Genomic DNA, 19582 nt, shown 5'->3' on the forward strand with positions numbered 1-19582 from the left:
AATAATATTTTCTTGCCTAATTGTAAGTCTTTCTTGCACACAATAGCATTATCGGTAGCAGTCGGAATCGAGGATATTGTACGAAAATGTAAGATTATAAAATTCGATGCATACCGATTTATGGTTGGTAATCATTGCACTTAACTCGAAGATAAACAAGTTTAAAAAGTGGATAAATGCAGAAAGTACGCTATGTACAAATCGATTGTTATCAACCGATCTCATTAGGGTGCCGTAAACGAGTACGGCATATATGTAATTATGTAAATACGTAATTACACCCGGCTATGATTACGTAAACCCACGGAAGAGAAGTGTTCCTTTAATATCTTAATTGCGAATCCGCTACCGTCTGGCGACGCAACGGGACGCATCGATGAAAGTACCCGTATCTTATCATTAGATGCTAACGCTAATTGGAAAACGGCGACGCGCCTGCAAAAAAAGTTCCATCTAAATTAGCTAAATTAGCCAAGTACCTCGGCGTTGCCTTAAACTATTTGCAACGAACGATATCCCCGGTAATCGATGCGCCCAAATAAAGAAAAAGGAATCGCGACAAGGCGCGCGGCGCAATAATCTCCTAAAATTGATTACGTAAATATAATCTCTCGTATCCTGCACATTAATAAAGCAATGGAAATTACATATTTTTTATCATCCCTTTATCTCGCCGATCATCGCGAGATCGCGAGCCAAATGGCGCGATCGATCACTCCGAATTGCAGAAGGAAAGGAAGGACAAGAGCAAAAATAGAAAATTGGCAAGAGGAAGAATAGAAGCGAGGAGCAGCAGCAGCAGCATGCAGCAACAACGGCAACAGCCGCATCAGGGACTGCCGCGATTTCGGTTTCGAAAATCGTCCGGGCCTTTCATTTTATCTCTGAGCTCCCAAGTCGTAGGTAGTAATTACCGGTGGCCGCTACCTGCCCGAGTGAAATAGACCTACCGAACACCATTTAATTTTATACCGTAGAATCTGCACGGACAAATCGCTCGGGCGTGCACGTGTGCGTGTGTGTGCGTGTCGGCCGTCCGTATTGCACGTCTCGTTTCTGCACTCCGCTTCGTTGTGTGTCTCGCGCGCTCGCCTTCGCTCACGGTTTTACAGGCTTGTGTGTTGGTGCGCTGCCCCAGTGTACCACGGACTTAGGCCATGCCCCTACGGTCCATATATCTCTCTCTTCATTCTCCCTGCGAGAGATAGGGAGACCTATACTTAATATTATTTGCTACCCACTCGGCAAACCCGCCAGACTACCTTTAACCTGACCACAAATTACCGAAATAATTAAAAAGTCTTTGCGTGGGAAGTTTCGCGAATCCCCCATCGCTTTCCCCCTTTATCATCTTGTATTGCTCGGGGTAGGCAAGAGAGATCCGAATCGAAACATCCGAGCCTGTGATTGAATATCTCTCTTACAGGTCTATTAAAGACCGGATGTTTTACTCGAGATTATGCCTCGACGCGGCGTTTCCTGCGGCATGTGTTCTTAGATACCATTTAATAAAAGGAAAAGGAATGTCATCGTTCAATTTAATTGTACCTGCTTTATAGTATGTCGACGGCTTTGAAACCGTTAAGGCGCATCACATGATTAGTAAAATTCGCTGAGCATTCGGTAAAACTGTAATCGTTAAAAGCGCTGAAATTAATAATCGCGGGGATAACTCCTCGAAGTAGGCTATCATTTTCACATTCTTCCACGGCTGAGGCAATAATTTGATTTAGCCATAAAGAGCGCATTTAAGACACTCCATCGATCGGGTAATAAAATTCAAGTAATATCTACCTCCCTGCGATAATTATAAGACAGGTAGTTCCCGTTTCGCCGCCGCTTACCGGCAGAATTAAATTTTCATGAGCATATGCCTTATATTTTCCCAAACGATTAAAACAATTATAAAACCATAAAGCCGTTCCCCTCGGTCTCCTCTCTGGAAATCGAGGAGATTTATCGAGAGAACGTTTTCGCGAATGTGCGGGTACACTATATACGTCTTGCTTTTCTGATCTCAATCGGACACGATTGACGAGTGGGTATATCGTATTCGTCGTGGGAAGACTCATGGGAACTTGTCATCGTTGCAGCTAAACGGCAGGTCGTTATCGATGAACTTTTGTTAGCTCCGGTCGAAAGAACGTTTGAAACCCGATCGAAGGCCGGACTGAAAAGATCGGCCGTGGTCCGCTCAGCCTGAACGTCTTCTACCTGTCTGCCTCGGAGGATCGTGGATCCGAGAAACCGGCGGCAACAGGTGTGAGTTGGGGAATTGTTTCGTTTACACGCTTTTACACGCAAGGCGTCTGTCCTGAATGCAGGCAGATATATCGGTTTCGTTTCTATTAACTGATAAGTGTGCGGATGGCGTACGATAAAATCTCAATAATGATCGCTTTATTCCAGTCGAGCGATTATCGTTTCATATATCGTTTTCCTCTTCCAAAGAGGAAGTCTGTTCTCGCGTCCCCCGTAATTAATTCCGAGTCAGTAATTGCGACTTAATCCGGCATTCTTCGGAAATTCGTGCGTTCTTACATGATGTTTAAAATGAGCACCGAGCCAACAATTAGAAGAAAATTTGTTCTAAAATTTCTCTATGATTTGTATCTTAAAAATTTTTTTAATATCTAAAATTAATTATAAACGAACGACCATATATAACAAGGTTTATGATCGTTTGCTCATACTCAATTATGAACTGCCACTGCGGGCGTTACTCTCGAATTCACAAAATCATAACCTTGTAAATCGCGTTTTATCCTGGCTCGTCGATTATATTTCGCGGTCACTTTTCGTGGTAAAGAATTGGAAGTGTAAAACAATCAGCCGAACCGCCCGAAGCATCAGCCGTCTTCAGCACAAAAGACCGACGCGCTGATCCGCGAGTATAGCGAAAAGAAAGCGGTGTCCGTAGTCTCTAATCACCAGACTATAGATTACGAGGGCGATTATTACCGATTACACGTTGTGTAAGTACTCTCGCGACAGTGGCTAAGCGATTACGGCGGTAAGTCGAGTGGGACGAAACGCGATAATAAATTAAAAGGAAAAACGTCGCCCGGTTGGTGGAGCGAACTAAGCGTTAAGGCGCGCAGTTAATCATAATCGACGTTGCTCGAGTTCAGTGAACACGAAAATGAGCAACGAGCCGGGATCGTACGGAGTCTCCCCCGTTTGAATTTCAGATAGTCTCATTATTGAAATTTCCAAATAAAACACGCCGCCGGCGATAAATCCCGCTACGTCATCCTCCTAAACGGCCGGCCGTTTGCGTTACGCATATTTCTGTCGCGTGTGCTATTCATGTACGCGAAATGTAACATGCAAAATGCACACACTATGCATTTAAGATGAGATGTAAAAGGGGAACTCACCGTTCGATGATAAGTGCCATATAATTCCAACGAGTGATTTGACTCGTTGGAACTGTATAGCAATTATAATTTATAATATATAATAAGAGAGACGCGGTTGAGGGCTTTATTGGTTTCGCATGCAAAGATAATATGGCGTATCAGGTTGAAGCCGTATCTTCGCGGAGAAGGCAAGGGGATATTAAAATACATATCTCTACACATCGGCGCGACACTTCGTCGAGGAACGCAACGCGAAATGGAGTAACTGTTAACGGGCTCCGCCTCGCAGTTTTCACCAGTCACACCTGTCGACGTTCATCGAATCGTCCACTCTTTTGTCCACGGCCGTCGTCGGCGGAAGACAAGAAAACTGGAGGCGGCCAATGAAGCACAGAGGCATCTGCGAAAAAAAACCCCCGCGTCTTTCTTCTCTCGAGGCGGTATTCGCGCGGTTCCCGCACTGACGAACTGCTCTTCTCGCGCTCGTTCTTCTTACCCATTATTTTCGATCGAATAACGGAGCGATCGACCAAGAAAATCCGATTAACATCAATCAAAAGAAATTGTGCTGATGTCGGGGAAAAAAGATAATCGCCCCGGTAATCATGTCGAGACGACCGCCCAAACCGCCATTGGAATATAATTTCCTTCTTGTCATCTCTGTCGCAACAAGATTTAGTTTCTATACCGGGTACTTGTACACAATAGAAATTAAATCAAAACAAGTAAATAGCAATAAGCGCGAAGAAGCTGCGAACAAACTCGGTGGCGTAACTAGCGGAATTAATATCCACATCGTCACGTGCTGCTTCGGCAATTCCCATCGTGCGCTGCATTCGTGCCGTATCACAGAGAGCGCGCCCCATTACTCGGCGCGTTTCGAAACTCGTGAGGAGCATCTCGCGGCTCGTTTCCACGAACTCGTAAAAGCTCTCCGTGCAGGTTCGCTCGGCGGCGAGCTCCGGTTCTCCGCCTGATGTTGCTCCTTCCTATCGGCGGCGCGGCGAGCCGAGGGGGAAAAAGGACTCGCAGGCACGCACCTGTGCGCCGCCGTGGTCCATGGGGTACCATGTTGGTCAGGACGGGGCCCCCAGCGCCACGCCACGCCACGCCACGCCACGCCACACGGGGCAACGCCACCGGACCGCATTATCTGTCTATCTGCCGAGCATTCGCCGAGGCTGCTCGCTCCTCTTCTCCGCCTCGGGGCTGATTTTTATAGGGGATTCGCGTGACCGCCGGCTAAACGCTTCGCTTTAACCCGGCCCCGGCTCCGCTTCGGCTGCTGTGCAGTGCGCTCTCTCTCTCTCTCTCTCTCTCTCTCTCTCTCTCTCTCTCTCTCTTTCTCTGTGTTTTCATCTCTTCCCGGCCTGCCCTTCGTTTCTCCCCGCCACGGCTTTTTCCTCGCGGATCCCACCGCACGTCCTCGCCCGGCGGCTCTCGTTCGCGCGGAAGGCGCTTCTTCTGCCCCGAAGGATTCCCTATTTACACCCCGGCCATCATCGCGTTCCGCGTTATTTCCGTTCTCTCACACTTTGCGCCTCGCTTCTTCAGTCCTCCTCGCCGGGTCCGAGATTAATATTTTGTTTGATTTTCTTCTCGAACTTTGTTTTCGTCATTACCAATTTTTCTTATTGCCTTCGTCACTCTACATGGTGTAAATCGAGGAGGCATCGGATCTTGCCATTGTACCGCACATCCTTCTAGTTAACCGGAGTTTTCACTTTCGAGGATCCTGGAGCATTCCTCGTTCTCTTCCTGACATCGATAATTGGCCACGCCGATCGAACGCGGAATGGAATGGTAACAGAGATAAAAAGAAAGAAAGAAAAGAGAACAAGATGGATCGAGGTGAGAGATGCGCGAGAAAATCCTCGGTTCTCAGGACGAAAGCGGAAGGAGGTACGGGCGCGCCGGCTTAACAGATCGTCGTCGTCGTCGTCGTCGTCGTTGAGCAAGAAACGCAAGTAGCGTAGGACGAATATACGTCTTGCTCGGCTTTATCTCGCGTCTGTCACGCGGAAGAACTCGAGCCATCAGTCTGCCGCGGCAAATGCGTAACCGCAGATTTTAATTAAGACCGCGCGATAGATCGAATTTAAAGAGCTCATGTTAATTAGCTCGTACCTCGAAATAACGTCAGCGCTGGCGCGATGCAAAGAGACCCATAATCGCGCCAGCGTGTAATTACGGTCTCAGTGGACTTTCAGGTTCTTCTAAACTCGGGGGGGCCCGGCCCGGCGCGCCGGAACTGAGGCGGCCGATCGAGGCGATTGTATGCTTGAAATAATCGTGATTCGAGATTCCGCGAGTTAATCAATCGGCTAGTTAATCAATCACGCTCGATTAATTATACTCCGCGCTCCACGTCGAATGAAACTTTCTTGTCGAGGCCTACGACTTTGTCTAAACGACCGTAAGAACTATCTGAGAAAATTGCGACAGCGCGCACATCTGTGAGAGACAAGATCGGCAATACAGTTTCACGGCAAATTGTCCAAGATATCAATGGAAACCTATAAAACATATAAAAATTGCAGATGCTGAGAAAGTTAGAGACGCATTGCTGAAAACGGTCAATTATTTTCCGCCGTTGTACTAATAATCATTATCGTTACTCGCTATATAACAACGCAAAAATATATTGCATTACGTAAGAGCTCGTAAAGAGAAATGCAAAAATTATTCGTTTCCACAAGTAGATGCAATTATACCTACTTTTCGAATTAGCATTCAAGATTATTATAATAATTCAATAAACGTCAGTGAAAGTACACAATTACGTAACGCGTATTCGCGTGCGCCAAGCAATAACGTAATTGTCAAGTTGGTCGAAGGCATAAACGTAAGTGACTGGATCGCGTCAATAACTACAATAATAATATGATGTAGAATATCGACAAGGACAGAGAGAGAGAGAGAGAGAGAGCTGCTAGTTGTTTAAAAGAATAGAAAAAATCGCGGATGCACTTAACGGTCGGAATCAGAGTCGAGCAGCGCAACTGTATAAACTATGTTTCTCATATTGAATGAGAGTTGATGATAGTCCACGGTGCGTTTAGCGGATAATTAAGCCGCGGCGATGGAGAAGACGCGATGAATTATCATCTCGCGGCGGCGGCGGCCAATAAAAGTCGGGCCGAGGCGAATCTCAGGTGCATCTCACGCGTCTCGCTGCACATATGCAGACGAATGCGGATCGATCCCCAGCACCGGGAATCCATAACGGGGGTTTACGATAATTGTTGGAGGCCTCGTGCAATTTCAAGCTTAATAAACCGGCGTCTCTCTTCCTCCACCGATCGTGCCGATCGTCCGCGATCGTCGCGGAATCTCTCCGCCGCGGAAAATCGCGATGAGAAAGCCGACCGGCCGATCCGTCAGTCCGGTGGCTTCGATATTCGTTAGTCAGGCCACATCAACACCTTCCGATCCGCAAGGCCGTGGCTCTTCCCGTGAAATCGTCTTTAATCAGACAGCCCGAAGTCGATCGCGCTCGATTAACCCGCGATTGCGCGCCGTAACTCATGTCGAATAAAAATAAAATGAAATGTTCGATCTGTAGAGAACTGTGAAGACTAAAGTGAAAAAATTGTAAAAACGCGAAACTGATAATGCAAATGCAAAATCGAAAAAGTATTTCTATCACATTAAAGATATCTCGCCTTTAGAAAGAATTGGTTAATTAATTAATTACGATATCACGAGTAACGTAACAGTAGTGTTGTAAAGATATACATCAGTATTTACAAGGATAATTTCCCATATGCCATATGTTTCAGTAACGATCTATAAGTATGGAGCACAATCGTTTCATCATATATACATTTAAAAAAAATCACGCGCCTACTTCCGGGTTGATCTCAATCGCGGGCTCATCGATTGCCGTGGCCGTAGGAAGCGTCAGCTGCGCGCACGTGGAAAGTCTCGAGAATCGCGCAAGAAATTGCGCGGAAGTAATCGCTTTGCAAATTACAACGCAACCGTGCGAAGGCTAAGTTCCCTTTCTCAGGTTCACGTATATTTTCCCGCGATTTTTTTCGCAGCTAGCGCTCTTCGCGCGCATGAATCACAGTGTGCCATGTGGTGAAATTCACGGATGGAGTAACTAATGTTCTTCCTACATTAAATTAATATATCTTTGGAAAAACTACTTGTACACTTTAAGCAATTAATCAACTTTTTTTAGTCGAAAGACGAGATGTCTTAACGTGAGAAATTCTCTCAAATTTGATGTTCCTTTTTAAAATAGAACACGCGGAAGGGCACGGTCGAAGAGACACACACGAAAGGGCATGAATCTAACAGACGCGGGATATGCGCTTCTTCGGAACCGCTTTCGAGGAACTTTTTTCGGCATCACACGTTATAACGGTAATTCCGTTCGGACTGTAATTGAAAGAGAGCAGCGCACACAATGCGGCAGCAACAGCAGCAACGGCGGCGGCGACGGCTTAATTGCACTAGGTCGAAATCATCGAGAGAACGACGGACGGACGCGGCGAGGGAACCCTCTTCTCTACCGCGGCCCGTTCTTCGAAAGTCATTTATAAGAGAGAGGGTCCAGGAGAGGAGGTGACCCCCGGTAACTCCAGGTCGGAGCGAGGCTCCGCAACGCTCCGGCTCCTAAGCTCCCATTATTCGTCGGGTTCGACCGAAATTGTCGATCGTTACGGAAGCGTGGATTTGCTTGCCTCCTCGCTCGAACACACGCATCATACTTTAACCCGGCAATTTACATTTGATATTTATAATTTAATCATTTTCGCTCGTGATTGCGGCTCTTTTCCGAGATACCACGGCGAAACAACGGAATAGCTAGAAGAGAAAGAAGTTATAATTATTTTTATTGTAGTGCGCGCTGTCTCTTAAAAAATATATAAATTTTGCGTAATATCACAGAATTTTCTTTCCATTGCTATTTCAAGTTTATAATCAGCGCCGAAAATTCAACAGTCTCTAATAAATTGATACATTATTGACAAGTTTACAGGCGTGCCTGCAACTAAGATGCTAAAATTTTATACACGCGAATTGTAATAATTCATGGAAAAATAAATACCCGCATATGCGCGACAAAATTTAATATTAATTACTACGAAACGTCGAGTTAAGAATCTTCGATATTAAAGTCAGTTTGGTCAAAATACATAACTCTTATTAATTACTATATTAACATACATTCCAATACAATATAATACATGGTGATGTGCTAAGCAATCCGTAGACAGAAAATAAGCTATATAGATATTTGATATGTCAGTTTAATATTAAATATAGAGTCAAACTTAAAGAGTCCATGATTTGTGAGTTAAAAAAATATTATACATATATACGGCAACTATTCGATAGAAAAACGTAAGTTTGCAGTGCGAACGAAGACTGCGCGATATTGATGTCATTCCCGGACGAGGCTATCCGAGATAGTGCACAATACGGAGGAAAGACGCAGTAAGAAAATTATAAAGTGCGAGTGACGGGGCAACATCCGCAAAAAAACTATACTTACGCAGTAAGTGCGTAATCTCTCCTGGCTGAGAACAAGGAGAAGGATGTAGCGCCGCCCTCCTATCCTTGTGCAACTCGCGGGAGAGACGCGTTAAGATAGTCGTCCAACGACATATTACATACCGTGGTATACAGAAACACAGCCGACGATCACGAGGACAAAGAGACGCCGATTCATTAGAAGCGAATTCCGATCGTGCTTTAATATCCAACGAAATAGAATGAAATCTTGTTTCTTTGATGTGAAACTCAGTCGCATTTCTAAGCAGTCCTTGTACGCAAGGTGTAGCAACAATCATAGTTTTTCTTAGTTATTAATTCCATCAAGAGTCAGAACCTACTTTTCCCTGATGACAATTCAATGAACATATTTATAATTATTTAACATTGAAAGTAAGAATATATTAATCTGTAAAAAAAAATATATATATATATCAGGTGCTACTTTTATAAAGTTGCAAAATGACGAAGGAGTTTCTTATCGTGTCAATATCTAAGGGCATAAGTAATTTAATAAACTGTATTAAGTGAATCACCGTCTCTCTCGCCCGTATTTATCTAATCGCTTCACTTTACAGCAGTTTGCTAGTTTTGTAATATGTAAGTGATTAATATATAACCGTTTTTTACTAATTAAACTGAGGTCAACATGATTTTGATAAACGCGATAATCTTAATTAATTAATTTGGTCTTGTAATGTATATTCAAACATCGTTATATGTTATAACTTATCGATGAATAATTTAGCTATCACCTACATCGTGTAACCGGCTATATTATGCAAAAGCCGGCTTTGCCGGTACATATGTGAAAGCAATAAAAATTGTGATAGAAGCAATAAGAACGTGAGAAAATAATTATTAAGTATTAGTCTCATAATTTATAAATTTATGGAATGTTTTATTTTTTATTTTTAATATTGGAAATGATAATTCCGTTATAAAGTTAAATCATAATATTACTGTAAATATTATAAAATTATTTTTCTTCTATTTAAATTGTATATTAATGTATGATAATTGTATGTTAATGAAAAATGAACTTGGCTTCTCTCTTTCTCTCTCAAAGAAAGAAAAAAATTTGTTGACAATTAAACTCCGATGTGTCACACACGCGCATGTTAATTAAGTTTCTTCGAGATCAAAATAGCTGTGATTATAATAAAATCGTTTTTGTGTTACTTTTGTGCGATTGGTTTTGTATCATTGATCGTACCCCAAGGCGGAAGACTGCCAGAGATCAAAACACGTACGTGAGAACGGCCTCGCGTCGCAGATGCTACATCACGCATGATAGCACCTTGTGCGGTGATGCAAGCGGTAAACTATGAGCATTTGAAAGGAGCCAACGCTATGCGCTGAGATCGCAATGATCTATAATGGTCGCGGGGACTGGTATGGAAATCTCGCCGCACTGTCTTGCAAATTAACTTCCGATACGCGATGGTAGCAGATCTTGTGTAAATCATAGTGATAACGAGACGGTACTCGTAAATCGAGTATGGGTATTTTCTATTACATTATCATAATCCAATGGTGGGATATGTACAAGCGTACAAATATTTGGAGTCACTGATGTTCCGTTAAATTATAATCGATTTCTGCCGTTTCGCGGATAGCGTCAAGAGCAAGTTTTGCTGCATAAAAGCAATTATATCTATGTTTTTAATTAGTAAACAATAAAAGTTTTAATTTAAGAGGCGTTTATATACGAGAAAAAACCTACTTGATAGACGTGCAATGAAAAAGACTTGAGTTCAATCATACATAAATGTGTATCGTAATGGCCTGTCACGTACAACTGTTTATTTTTGCGAACGTACGCCTCGGGGTATGTATGTACGCTGCGTTCTGTACGCTTGCATCACCTGTTCGAATACCCATTGGCTCTTTTTTCCGATCTCACTTGTGTCGCCGCGCAAAACGAAAGAAGGGGATACTTTTCACTCGACTGGGTGAAGCTTTACTGCTGACGATCGAGCAAACGTACAACGTTATAACGCAATCTAATGTCTTAACGATCGCGAAAACAGTCGTTCGCAGAGACTATAAAAAGTGCGCGTTCGCGCTGATTATGTCTGATTATTAGTATAAATAATACCGTGATCTTCTCGCATGCTGTGCTTTTTACAGCTCTTAAATGCCGCCTTAAATGCCTGCAGTGAAAGATATTGCAGTGGCCATACGGGGCTTACATTGCTAAGTTGGACGTAGCAATCAGAGGTTTCAGTTATTTTGATATGTGCGCATTATAAAAGTCCATCTTTCTATCTTTTAAAGATTTAAAGTATACATGATTTTCTATACTTTGTAAATATATCATACTTTGTCGTATTCTATTAAATTCATGTTATAGATGATAAATATGGTCGATTATAGGTTTGCAGATTTGTAACTGTAATTTACTGGCGTGTCTACTTTAAATTACAATAAACGCAATTTTGACATAATAATTAAAATTATAATTTTCGGAATTAGAGTACCACATTACGTTTTATTTCAAAAGTAACGTATTGCCTATACCGCCAACCTGTTTAATCCTACAAAATAATTTATTCTATTCATCTCCTCTCTGACTAGCTCGTTTGTATTTGCATCGAGTTACACCCCGAGGGCGACGATATCTAGCTATTATTGCTTGACATTTCAGACGATTCTTTTCGCCCGTTTCGAAACGCGAAGTGAAGCACGCGAGAGAGTTATCCAGGTGAATCGGAGGAAGGTGTGGAGGCGACGTGTGTCGCGGCGCGTACCTGTATGAGATGGGCAAGGAACAGGACGTAGGTGGCGGCCGCCCTCATGTCTCTCCCTGGGGAATCCCTCGACTACCGCATATCATCGATATCCCCTGCTGCTACTCCTCGGCCGCTCCCTCGAGCACTCCTCCGCGCTTTCGATGAATCCTCCACTGTCTTCCCGTCGCGCCGTTTGTACGTATCCTTCGCTCTTTCTCTCTCTCTCTTCCTCTCTCTTCCTTTTTCTCACCACTCTCACCGAATATTATCGATCTCTTATCGGCACACTGCACTCAGATTTTTCCGGTCCGCGCACCAACACCGAATATCCACTGGCCTGTGTCCTCCGCGGGGAGGAACGATCCTTTCTCCTTTCCGTGGAGCACTAAACACTCGTCAACACTTGGTGAATGAATGGTAGACTCGCGTGCGTTTTTCTCCGCCGTTTCTCGTCCGTGAAGATCCTCGAATCCTCACTTTTCCCGTGCATAAGCGACATTCAAAGAGGAGACTCGCGTAAGCTTCTTCGCGTACCGCTCTCGCGACGCGACAGGTACCTTTCGCTCTCGAGAATACTCCAACCACGATCGCCGTGATACGGTCCTTTTCTCTCACGCCTCTTTTTTTTTCTTCGTCCTGCAACTCACTCGCTTCGTTGTTCGTCGGTCCTCGTGCAAGACTAATCGCGTCTAATTACACGACTCGTGCCTACAAATTTTCATCGGACAGGAGAAAGCGACTGCGCGCGCAAAAGCCTGATGATCGCACGCGCGCTACTCCAGAACTCGACACCTGCTTTTCTCGATGCGCAAGTCGCGACGTCCAGCACGTGTCCCACGTGTACGAGCGATACGACAGTTCGTAGAAATCAATTTGGAAAGTTGGTAGCGTCGCGTGTATTCTTCCTTCCCGGACACGTAGTTACGGTTGGATCTGACACTGATTTTCGCCGGTCGATTCCTCAATCTGTAGGCACGTTGCGGCATATGAAAGACGAGAACGACTCGGAGTTCGAGCTATCAGATAATTCCATTCGCACTCCATGCGTCAATTAATCCCCGATGCACGAAGGGAGGAGAAAGAAATCTTCGCGGGAGTCGTTCGCACCTTTTGAATGAATTTGTTTATTGTCGCAAGACGCTCGTCGCGCACCCCAATTCACTCACACAAGTAACAATCCTGCGGTCCTAAAGAAGCGATTTCCTCGAGATCCTCGGGAGAGAAACGCGATATCTGGGCACTACCGTCGGGAGAACGAGACGTGTGACACTGCCTCACGCACACGCGTGACACACCGCGAGAACCCGCGAGAGAGTCGGCCGCCCGGCGTCGTCGGCGCCGCCGCGGAAACGCGCGGCGAACAGGTGTGTGCACGTGTCCGGCGTACGCGGGAACGTGTGCGTATAATACGGCGTGCAACGCGCCTTCGATGTGTGCACGGACACGCACGCACGCCGCCGCTCGGTAGCCGGCGTGCACAAAGACGCGTGTGTGTGTGCACGTGCGCGCGTGTGCGTGTGCGTGTGCATGAATGCGCGGCGATGTCCGTGTGTACCGTTCCTATACCACTTGTTAATCCGTGTGCGCACGCTGGAGCACGGAAACGCAGTAACGTCCGCGGGGTACACGACTCGGTCGCTCCGGGGATACTGAGTCGGAGAGCCGCAGGCCGGCCTGCGGGCCTCCCCCCTAATCCCACCGCGGCTCGTCCCCCCCTTTCGGTGCAGCCCCCTTCCCGAGTCACTCCACCTCCGGGAGCACGGAGGACCCCTTTACGTGTGTACCCCGCGCGCGCTCTACCTCGCATCCTTATCGGGGTCCTCTCTCTTTTTCTCCTCCCGCATCGCGCATCGCGACTTTACACACGTTCGCCGATGCTCGCCCTGTCTTTCTCTTTCTCTCTTTCCATCTTACTCGATCGCGAATCCACCTCGTATATATGCGCACGTGCGTGTGCATCGGGCCGCGTTTGCTCACGCGCGCATAGGTGACTGTGTGTGCGCGCGCGCCGCGCGAACATCTCGAGGGCTCTTTGCTCTCTCTTGCCTTTCTATGAGGCATTACACGACGACGTACACTTGTGCCCCCCGTGCCCAGGATGCTGGGCCCGGCTGAACACGAGCTAGCGCGCGTCCGTATATAAGTCTTACAATCGGTTTCATCACGAGCGGCATCGCGGAGTCGGTAACGCCGCGCCGCCGCGCGGTGGTTGTGTATTCTCACCTCTTGCCTCGCGATCGAGGCGAGAAACGCGTGGCTTAGGCGTGCTCTTTGACTGCCGCTCGTGATATGAATTTCGCGGGGGCTGCTCGCGAGGAGTTGCGGTCTGGGGTACCATCCAGGCCGCGAATGGCGTTTGCAAATCGCCGGAGTAATATAAATTTCGTTAGTAGCTATTCCTGCGAAGGAATAGCGGATCGATGAGCACAATGAGAATTATGGGAATAATAAGAGTCACTTGTTTCCGTCCGTAAGCAAAAAATACATGAAAAATATTAAAGCAAGACCCCTTCCTGCAAATAATAATGGGTCTGTTTCTTTTAGCTGCATTTGCTGAATTGGTGCACACTGATGCAGTAAGTTAGAGTAAAACAAAATATACTTGTCTCACTCTAACTTATTGGCACCAGTTCAGCCTAGTTCAGCCAGTGCAGCTAAAAGAAACAGATGGCATCTCAAATAAAAATTATTTTCTTAAAATCTGCACATGAATAAATTACTTTTTCGTAGCAAAAAGTTAACGCCTAGTTTCTCATCGTGATGTTTCAATTTAAGAAATAAAAATACCGCAAGATATATTAAGAATTATGTGTGGATATGTTAATCGAGGATTCACAAAATATTTGACAGGTTACTCTCCTTATAAATTGACTATCTTTTCTTGCGGAGACAAAAAAGGTGTTTAAATGTCGTTAATAATCATCGTATCGGAGATCGGTTGTTTGTATCGAGTCGTTAAGGTGGGTTCCCGGTAGACTCCGGCTGGCAAGACAAAATTATATGTATTCACGAAGAATGATTTTGGACGATGAATAATGGATAAGTCCTGTTGGTGTCGCGTGTCCATCGTCATTATATGGCTAGCGGGCTATGCTCCTCGCGAAAGAGTGATGCCATCGCCGTTGCGTCGCGTCGTGACGATCGTCATTGAATTTCTGCCCCATATACATACAGTATATATACCGTTCCACCGTAATTCGCGTGTCAGGAGTATCATGCGAACTGAGAACCCGAGTTAAATGGCTATAAATTATCGTTGCAATGAGAAACGTCTTCGCTGATCTTCTTTCAGGAACTACGTAAGTAACGATGTATGTCACTTTTATGTGACGCAACGTCTGGTAATCGGAAAATTATAAACGCACGCGGATTATCGTACAGTATCACGTCTTTCTTGAAAATTAATCTATTGAAATCTGTATATGTAAACGTGTTCATCAAAATCGTCGTAATAAAAAATTTGCGAACAGTTTTTGAATTTATGCGAGAGCATTCGCGCCACTGAAAACACTTATTGTTACGATGAATAAAAAATTTTGTTATTTTTGCAATCCTAAACTATTTTACGTATATCTATGCAATGGTTAACCCAGGAACAATTACCTTATTTTTTTTTTGCATAAACGCGGGGTGAATTTTACCTCAATTAAAAGTCATTGTTATTAATTGCATATTTTTCATTGTTCTATAATTTATTAGTATTAGAAGACAGAATATTTACTCAATATTTTCTAAAAAAAATTAAGAAAAAATTTAAAAAATGTTTAGAAAACGAAAGAAGCACATTAAATTTATTAAAGCAAGATCGTGTATTTCAACCATTATGAGTTTAAGAAAAAACTTTGGCAAATTGTTAAATGTCATTAATGATTGAAAAAAACGCAAAAGTTGATAAAAATATTCAAGAGGCAAGAATTGAATGACAAAAATAAATATCTTGGAAATGAAATTTCACGACGCTCGCGCCAGTTTTGATTAGCGCGGTCATTAGAATTGCGGCGGGGCTCTCTTCGGCTGAAAGAGCCTGTAACGGACGGTATAGCGCAACACGGCGGGACTATATCTATCCTCTCTTTCTGCTCTTCTGGCGGCGGTCTCTTGAATCCGACGGCGAACCCGGTGTGGTAGCGCAGCAGTATGGTGTACCGTGGTCCACATGGGCGGATGGACGAACGGGCGAACATCAGTAGTGGGATGCTGCGCGGTGATGCTGCTTGGTCCGCACGCTCATCCGTCGTTCTCTCCCTGTCTTTTCCCTCTCTCTCTCTCGCCCGCTACAGTCTCTCCATTCTCGTCCGTCCTTCTTTATCTCTCATCGTCTCATTCCGTCCCGTTTGGTCTGTCCTTCGTCCTCTTCTTACTACTAGGTACGTCACTCTTCTCGTTCTCGCTTATACCTTCCGCCTTCCTCCCGTTCTCCGTCTCTCTCTCTCTTTTCCTCGTCTCGAAGGACTTGCTTACTCGAGGGCCCCGAGTTAGCCGGCGGGCATTATGGTGGCTACTCCGTTGGCTTCTCGCGTCTCTCGAAAGCTCACGAGAGAGTGTGCCCCCCGAGGGTCAAGGAACTCCCTCGGGAACAGGTTCACCTCCTTCCCTACCTCTCTCCACCCCTTCTCTTTCCACTCCTCCTTCTCCTCCTCCTCCTCCTCTTCCTCTCTCTTTCTCCTTTCCCCTTTCCTCACTGCACGCCGCGTACCATCGCCAACCCGCCCTATGCCCCCTCCGGTTCGTACCTTAGGGTTTTACTTATTTTCTCTTATTACCGCCGTGGGCATGTAGGTATGTTTCACATACACACATACACACACACGTCTGCAAATCCAGCTCGTACGTACACGGGATACGGTCCACCTCGAGGTTCACCGGACTCCCTCCTTCGCACTCAGCGCCGTTCCCTATGTTCCTCTCGTCTCCCTCCCGCCCCCTCGCTCGGTGCTTCTCTCAGGTACTCCAATATGTGAGCACATTATTACAGAGGCGCAAGAGGAGCGGGAGGGACGCGGGAGAGTCATAGGGAGTCTCTCTCTCGCGAGGGAGCAAAGACGAGGTGAAACGCACACGCGTTTCTCCCGGTAGGTAGATGAGGAAAACGCGCGAGTGAGTGAGCGTTCATGCAAGGGTGTTTAGGTGCGGTTCCCTCCCCTCGCGCGACCCTTCGCATACTCCTCTTCCTCGCTTCCCCATCCTCCCTCCGAGTCTGTCCCGAGTCGAGCTCTCTCTGAGAGCCAGATACGAGATTCCACCTGTGCTGCCTGATATGCTGCCGTTGCTGCCGTGCTCATCTTCCTCTCGTCTCCTTCCATGTCTTCCCCGTGTCGTGAGATCGTTTCGAATTTGCTGGATAGCTCGTCCTTTCTTCTTTTCTTTCTTTTCTTGTTTTCTTAAAAGCCCGGGCCGCGCAACCGGCCCGGGGGATTATGGCGGCGCCCAGACGAGAAAACATGTGGATTTTCGGTACACGATATACGCATGAATCGAACGAACGGAAGAAACGCGAGGGCTCGTAATAAGAGCATTTAGCGGTCCTCGCACCTCGCGATTTCCTCGCACGTCCTCGCCGCCTTTTGGCGCGTCCCGACCGTCCGTTAAGAAATTGCCTACCGCCATTCGGCGGTTTCCTCTTGTCCTCGGTTTCGTTCTCTCATGAGATCGTTCCGAATTAGCTGGATACGCGTATTTTTAACAGCCCGACTCAAATGGCAACGGCAGACGAAGGATTATGTGGGCCGGTTCGGCGATCGTGGAATATTTTCATGTTGCAAGAGACATCGCCGTGGCAAAAATGAAAGAATCATAAAATCGCCTTTCCTTTTTATCAGATTTGGTCGGATTCTTTCTCGGGTTATTCCAGTATATTAGGATTGTCCGTTAAGTAAACGAGCGCTACGTATATTATTATTTATGGTATTTATGCGTACGCTGGGTAGCTCGAAAAAAATACTTTTTGCAACGAATCCCATATAGTTTTCGCACGCGTGTCATCGACAGGACTCTAGGCATATTATTCTCCTCGCCTTCTATTTTCATTATTCATGAATTTACGTTTAGGTTTCTGAAGGGCTTTTGCAAAAGCGGGAGATGTAATGGATACGCGACGGGGCGCAAACCGCGCAGAGTGTATACACACGCAGGAGGATTTTAATGATCTTTCTTCAGGCATTCGTCGGACTATAGATACCAGATTCCACCTGGACCGCAGCCGTACGTTGCTTCGAACTCGGCTGCATCCGCGCAGCCTGTCTCGAGGACACGAACTTCTTGTGTACTCTTACTTTCTTTCCTCCTTGTAAAATTAATGTAAACGTCCCACGATTTAAGTAATTACTTGTAACAAAGTTCAACAATTTCTCCTTATATACTCGCCTCGATGATTCACACGCATACGTAAGATATTACATAATATTTAATAAATTTTACAACACATTTTTGTCTTGTTGAAATACTTTTGTCTTTTAGAAATATTTCAAATAAAACAATGTTATTCCTCGTACTGTTATTTGCATCACTTTCACGAGAAATATATTTATAATTTTAATAGAAATTTAATTCATTGTTATAATTATCTGTAAGACATACGAAAAATTTAATGCCGCTTTAAGATTTCACTAGAATTTCATAACGTCTGGGTGTATGCCGGACAGATTCGCAGGCGTGTCATGAACTCCGGGATAGCTCGGTTTCTCCGGTTCCGTTATCCCGCGAATACCCGTCAGGTGTCCTTTTGACGTCTCGCTAATTGTTGCTGAAAGCAAGTTATGTCCGTTACATACTTGCTCCATGAACCTGGAATAGCACGCAGTTTCTTTTCTTCGTATGCGAAATTATGCAGATTCGCTGGCCGAACAGAGCGAATCGGCGAATCGATGATATGCAAATTTTACGACGAACGCGCGTAATTAGCGGCGCTTCGACGAGCGCGTAAATAAAGCAAAACTTTCTCTGTTCACTATCCATTCGAACAATTCTTATTAAATAATTGCGTGGCGTTCGCGATAATCAAGCATCTGGATTTGTAAATAAAAGTAAAAGTATTCCAGAAGTAACGCAACTGAATATTTTCTCTATCATCTCGTAGCGATACAATTACCGGAAAATTAGTAATATTATAAATTACCTATAGCTAGTTTATATAATATTTGCATCCTGTAATTCATCTAAAAACATTGTTTATAAACTTATTCGCTTGCTTATTCCATTTCAGTAATATCAGTAGATGAATAATATATTTTTACAAAAATTCTAAAATAAATACAACTGAAAACTAAAATCTCTTCTTACTAATATGCATTAAATATTAAGATTTTGTGTTATGGAATTTCAAGAGTAGCTTTAAAATACAAAATTAACTTTTTCTGTTTCTATTTTTATATCTATACGTATTGTAATATCGTAAATAATTATCTAACGTAAATGTTTATCGTAAATAATGTTATTTTCTCGTTTAATTCCTTGAAGAACCAATATACCGGTACATTCTAATATTTATCGTAAGCATCTCGTCGTATGAGTATCTACTTAACTGATGCTTGACGTATGTATCTTATGACGTACGATTCAGTGCCTCTAATTCGTTCTTTTAGAAGATGTATTGGCAACCACCGACGGAAAAATGTAAGGATGCGGCATATACCGTTAATTCAGTGACGCTGTCAATAACGATTAGACGAACGGCCGACACGAAGACGAAGATATATAGACGGATAGAGGGATAAAAGAGATTTATCGTTCCGGCTAAACGCGCTGTTTCGCCAGCATATCGACCGCGCGAGTAAAGCGAGTATAAAGCGAGAAAAATCGACGCATATTCCATTTACAGATGGACGTGAGTTGTCAATCAGTCGAATTGAAAAAATATGTGACGTTCCATATGCGAGAAATAAACTTTTTCCCATTACGAGCTGTGTACATTCTGTCAATTAGCCACGACTCTATTCACGATCGTGTCCAGATATAGATTATATAAGAGGCCGGTCGTTC

At 44.7% G+C, this 19582-nt stretch overlaps 1 protein-coding gene across 1 annotated transcript in view; it reads right to left on the minus strand.

Annotated features, from left to right (window-relative positions):
• Window positions 1-12888, minus strand: part of LOC112459999 (protein jagged-1) — a 41465-nt gene extending 28577 nt beyond the window's left edge. Inside the window, exon 1 of the mRNA XM_025024402.1 lies at window positions 11624-12888. Within this exon, the coding sequence (XP_024880170.1) occupies window positions 11624-11671 (48 nt within the window). The 5' untranslated portion in view covers window positions 11672-12888. The remainder of the gene's footprint in view (window positions 1-11623) is intronic.
• Window positions 12889-19582: the final 6694 nt, after the last annotated feature.

Source organism: Temnothorax curvispinosus, unplaced genomic scaffold (genome assembly GCF_003070985.1).
Source record: "Temnothorax curvispinosus isolate PA1 unplaced genomic scaffold, ASM307098v1 QBEX01010285.1, whole genome shotgun sequence".
NCBI classification, from domain to species: domain Eukaryota; kingdom Metazoa; phylum Arthropoda; class Insecta; order Hymenoptera; family Formicidae; genus Temnothorax; species Temnothorax curvispinosus.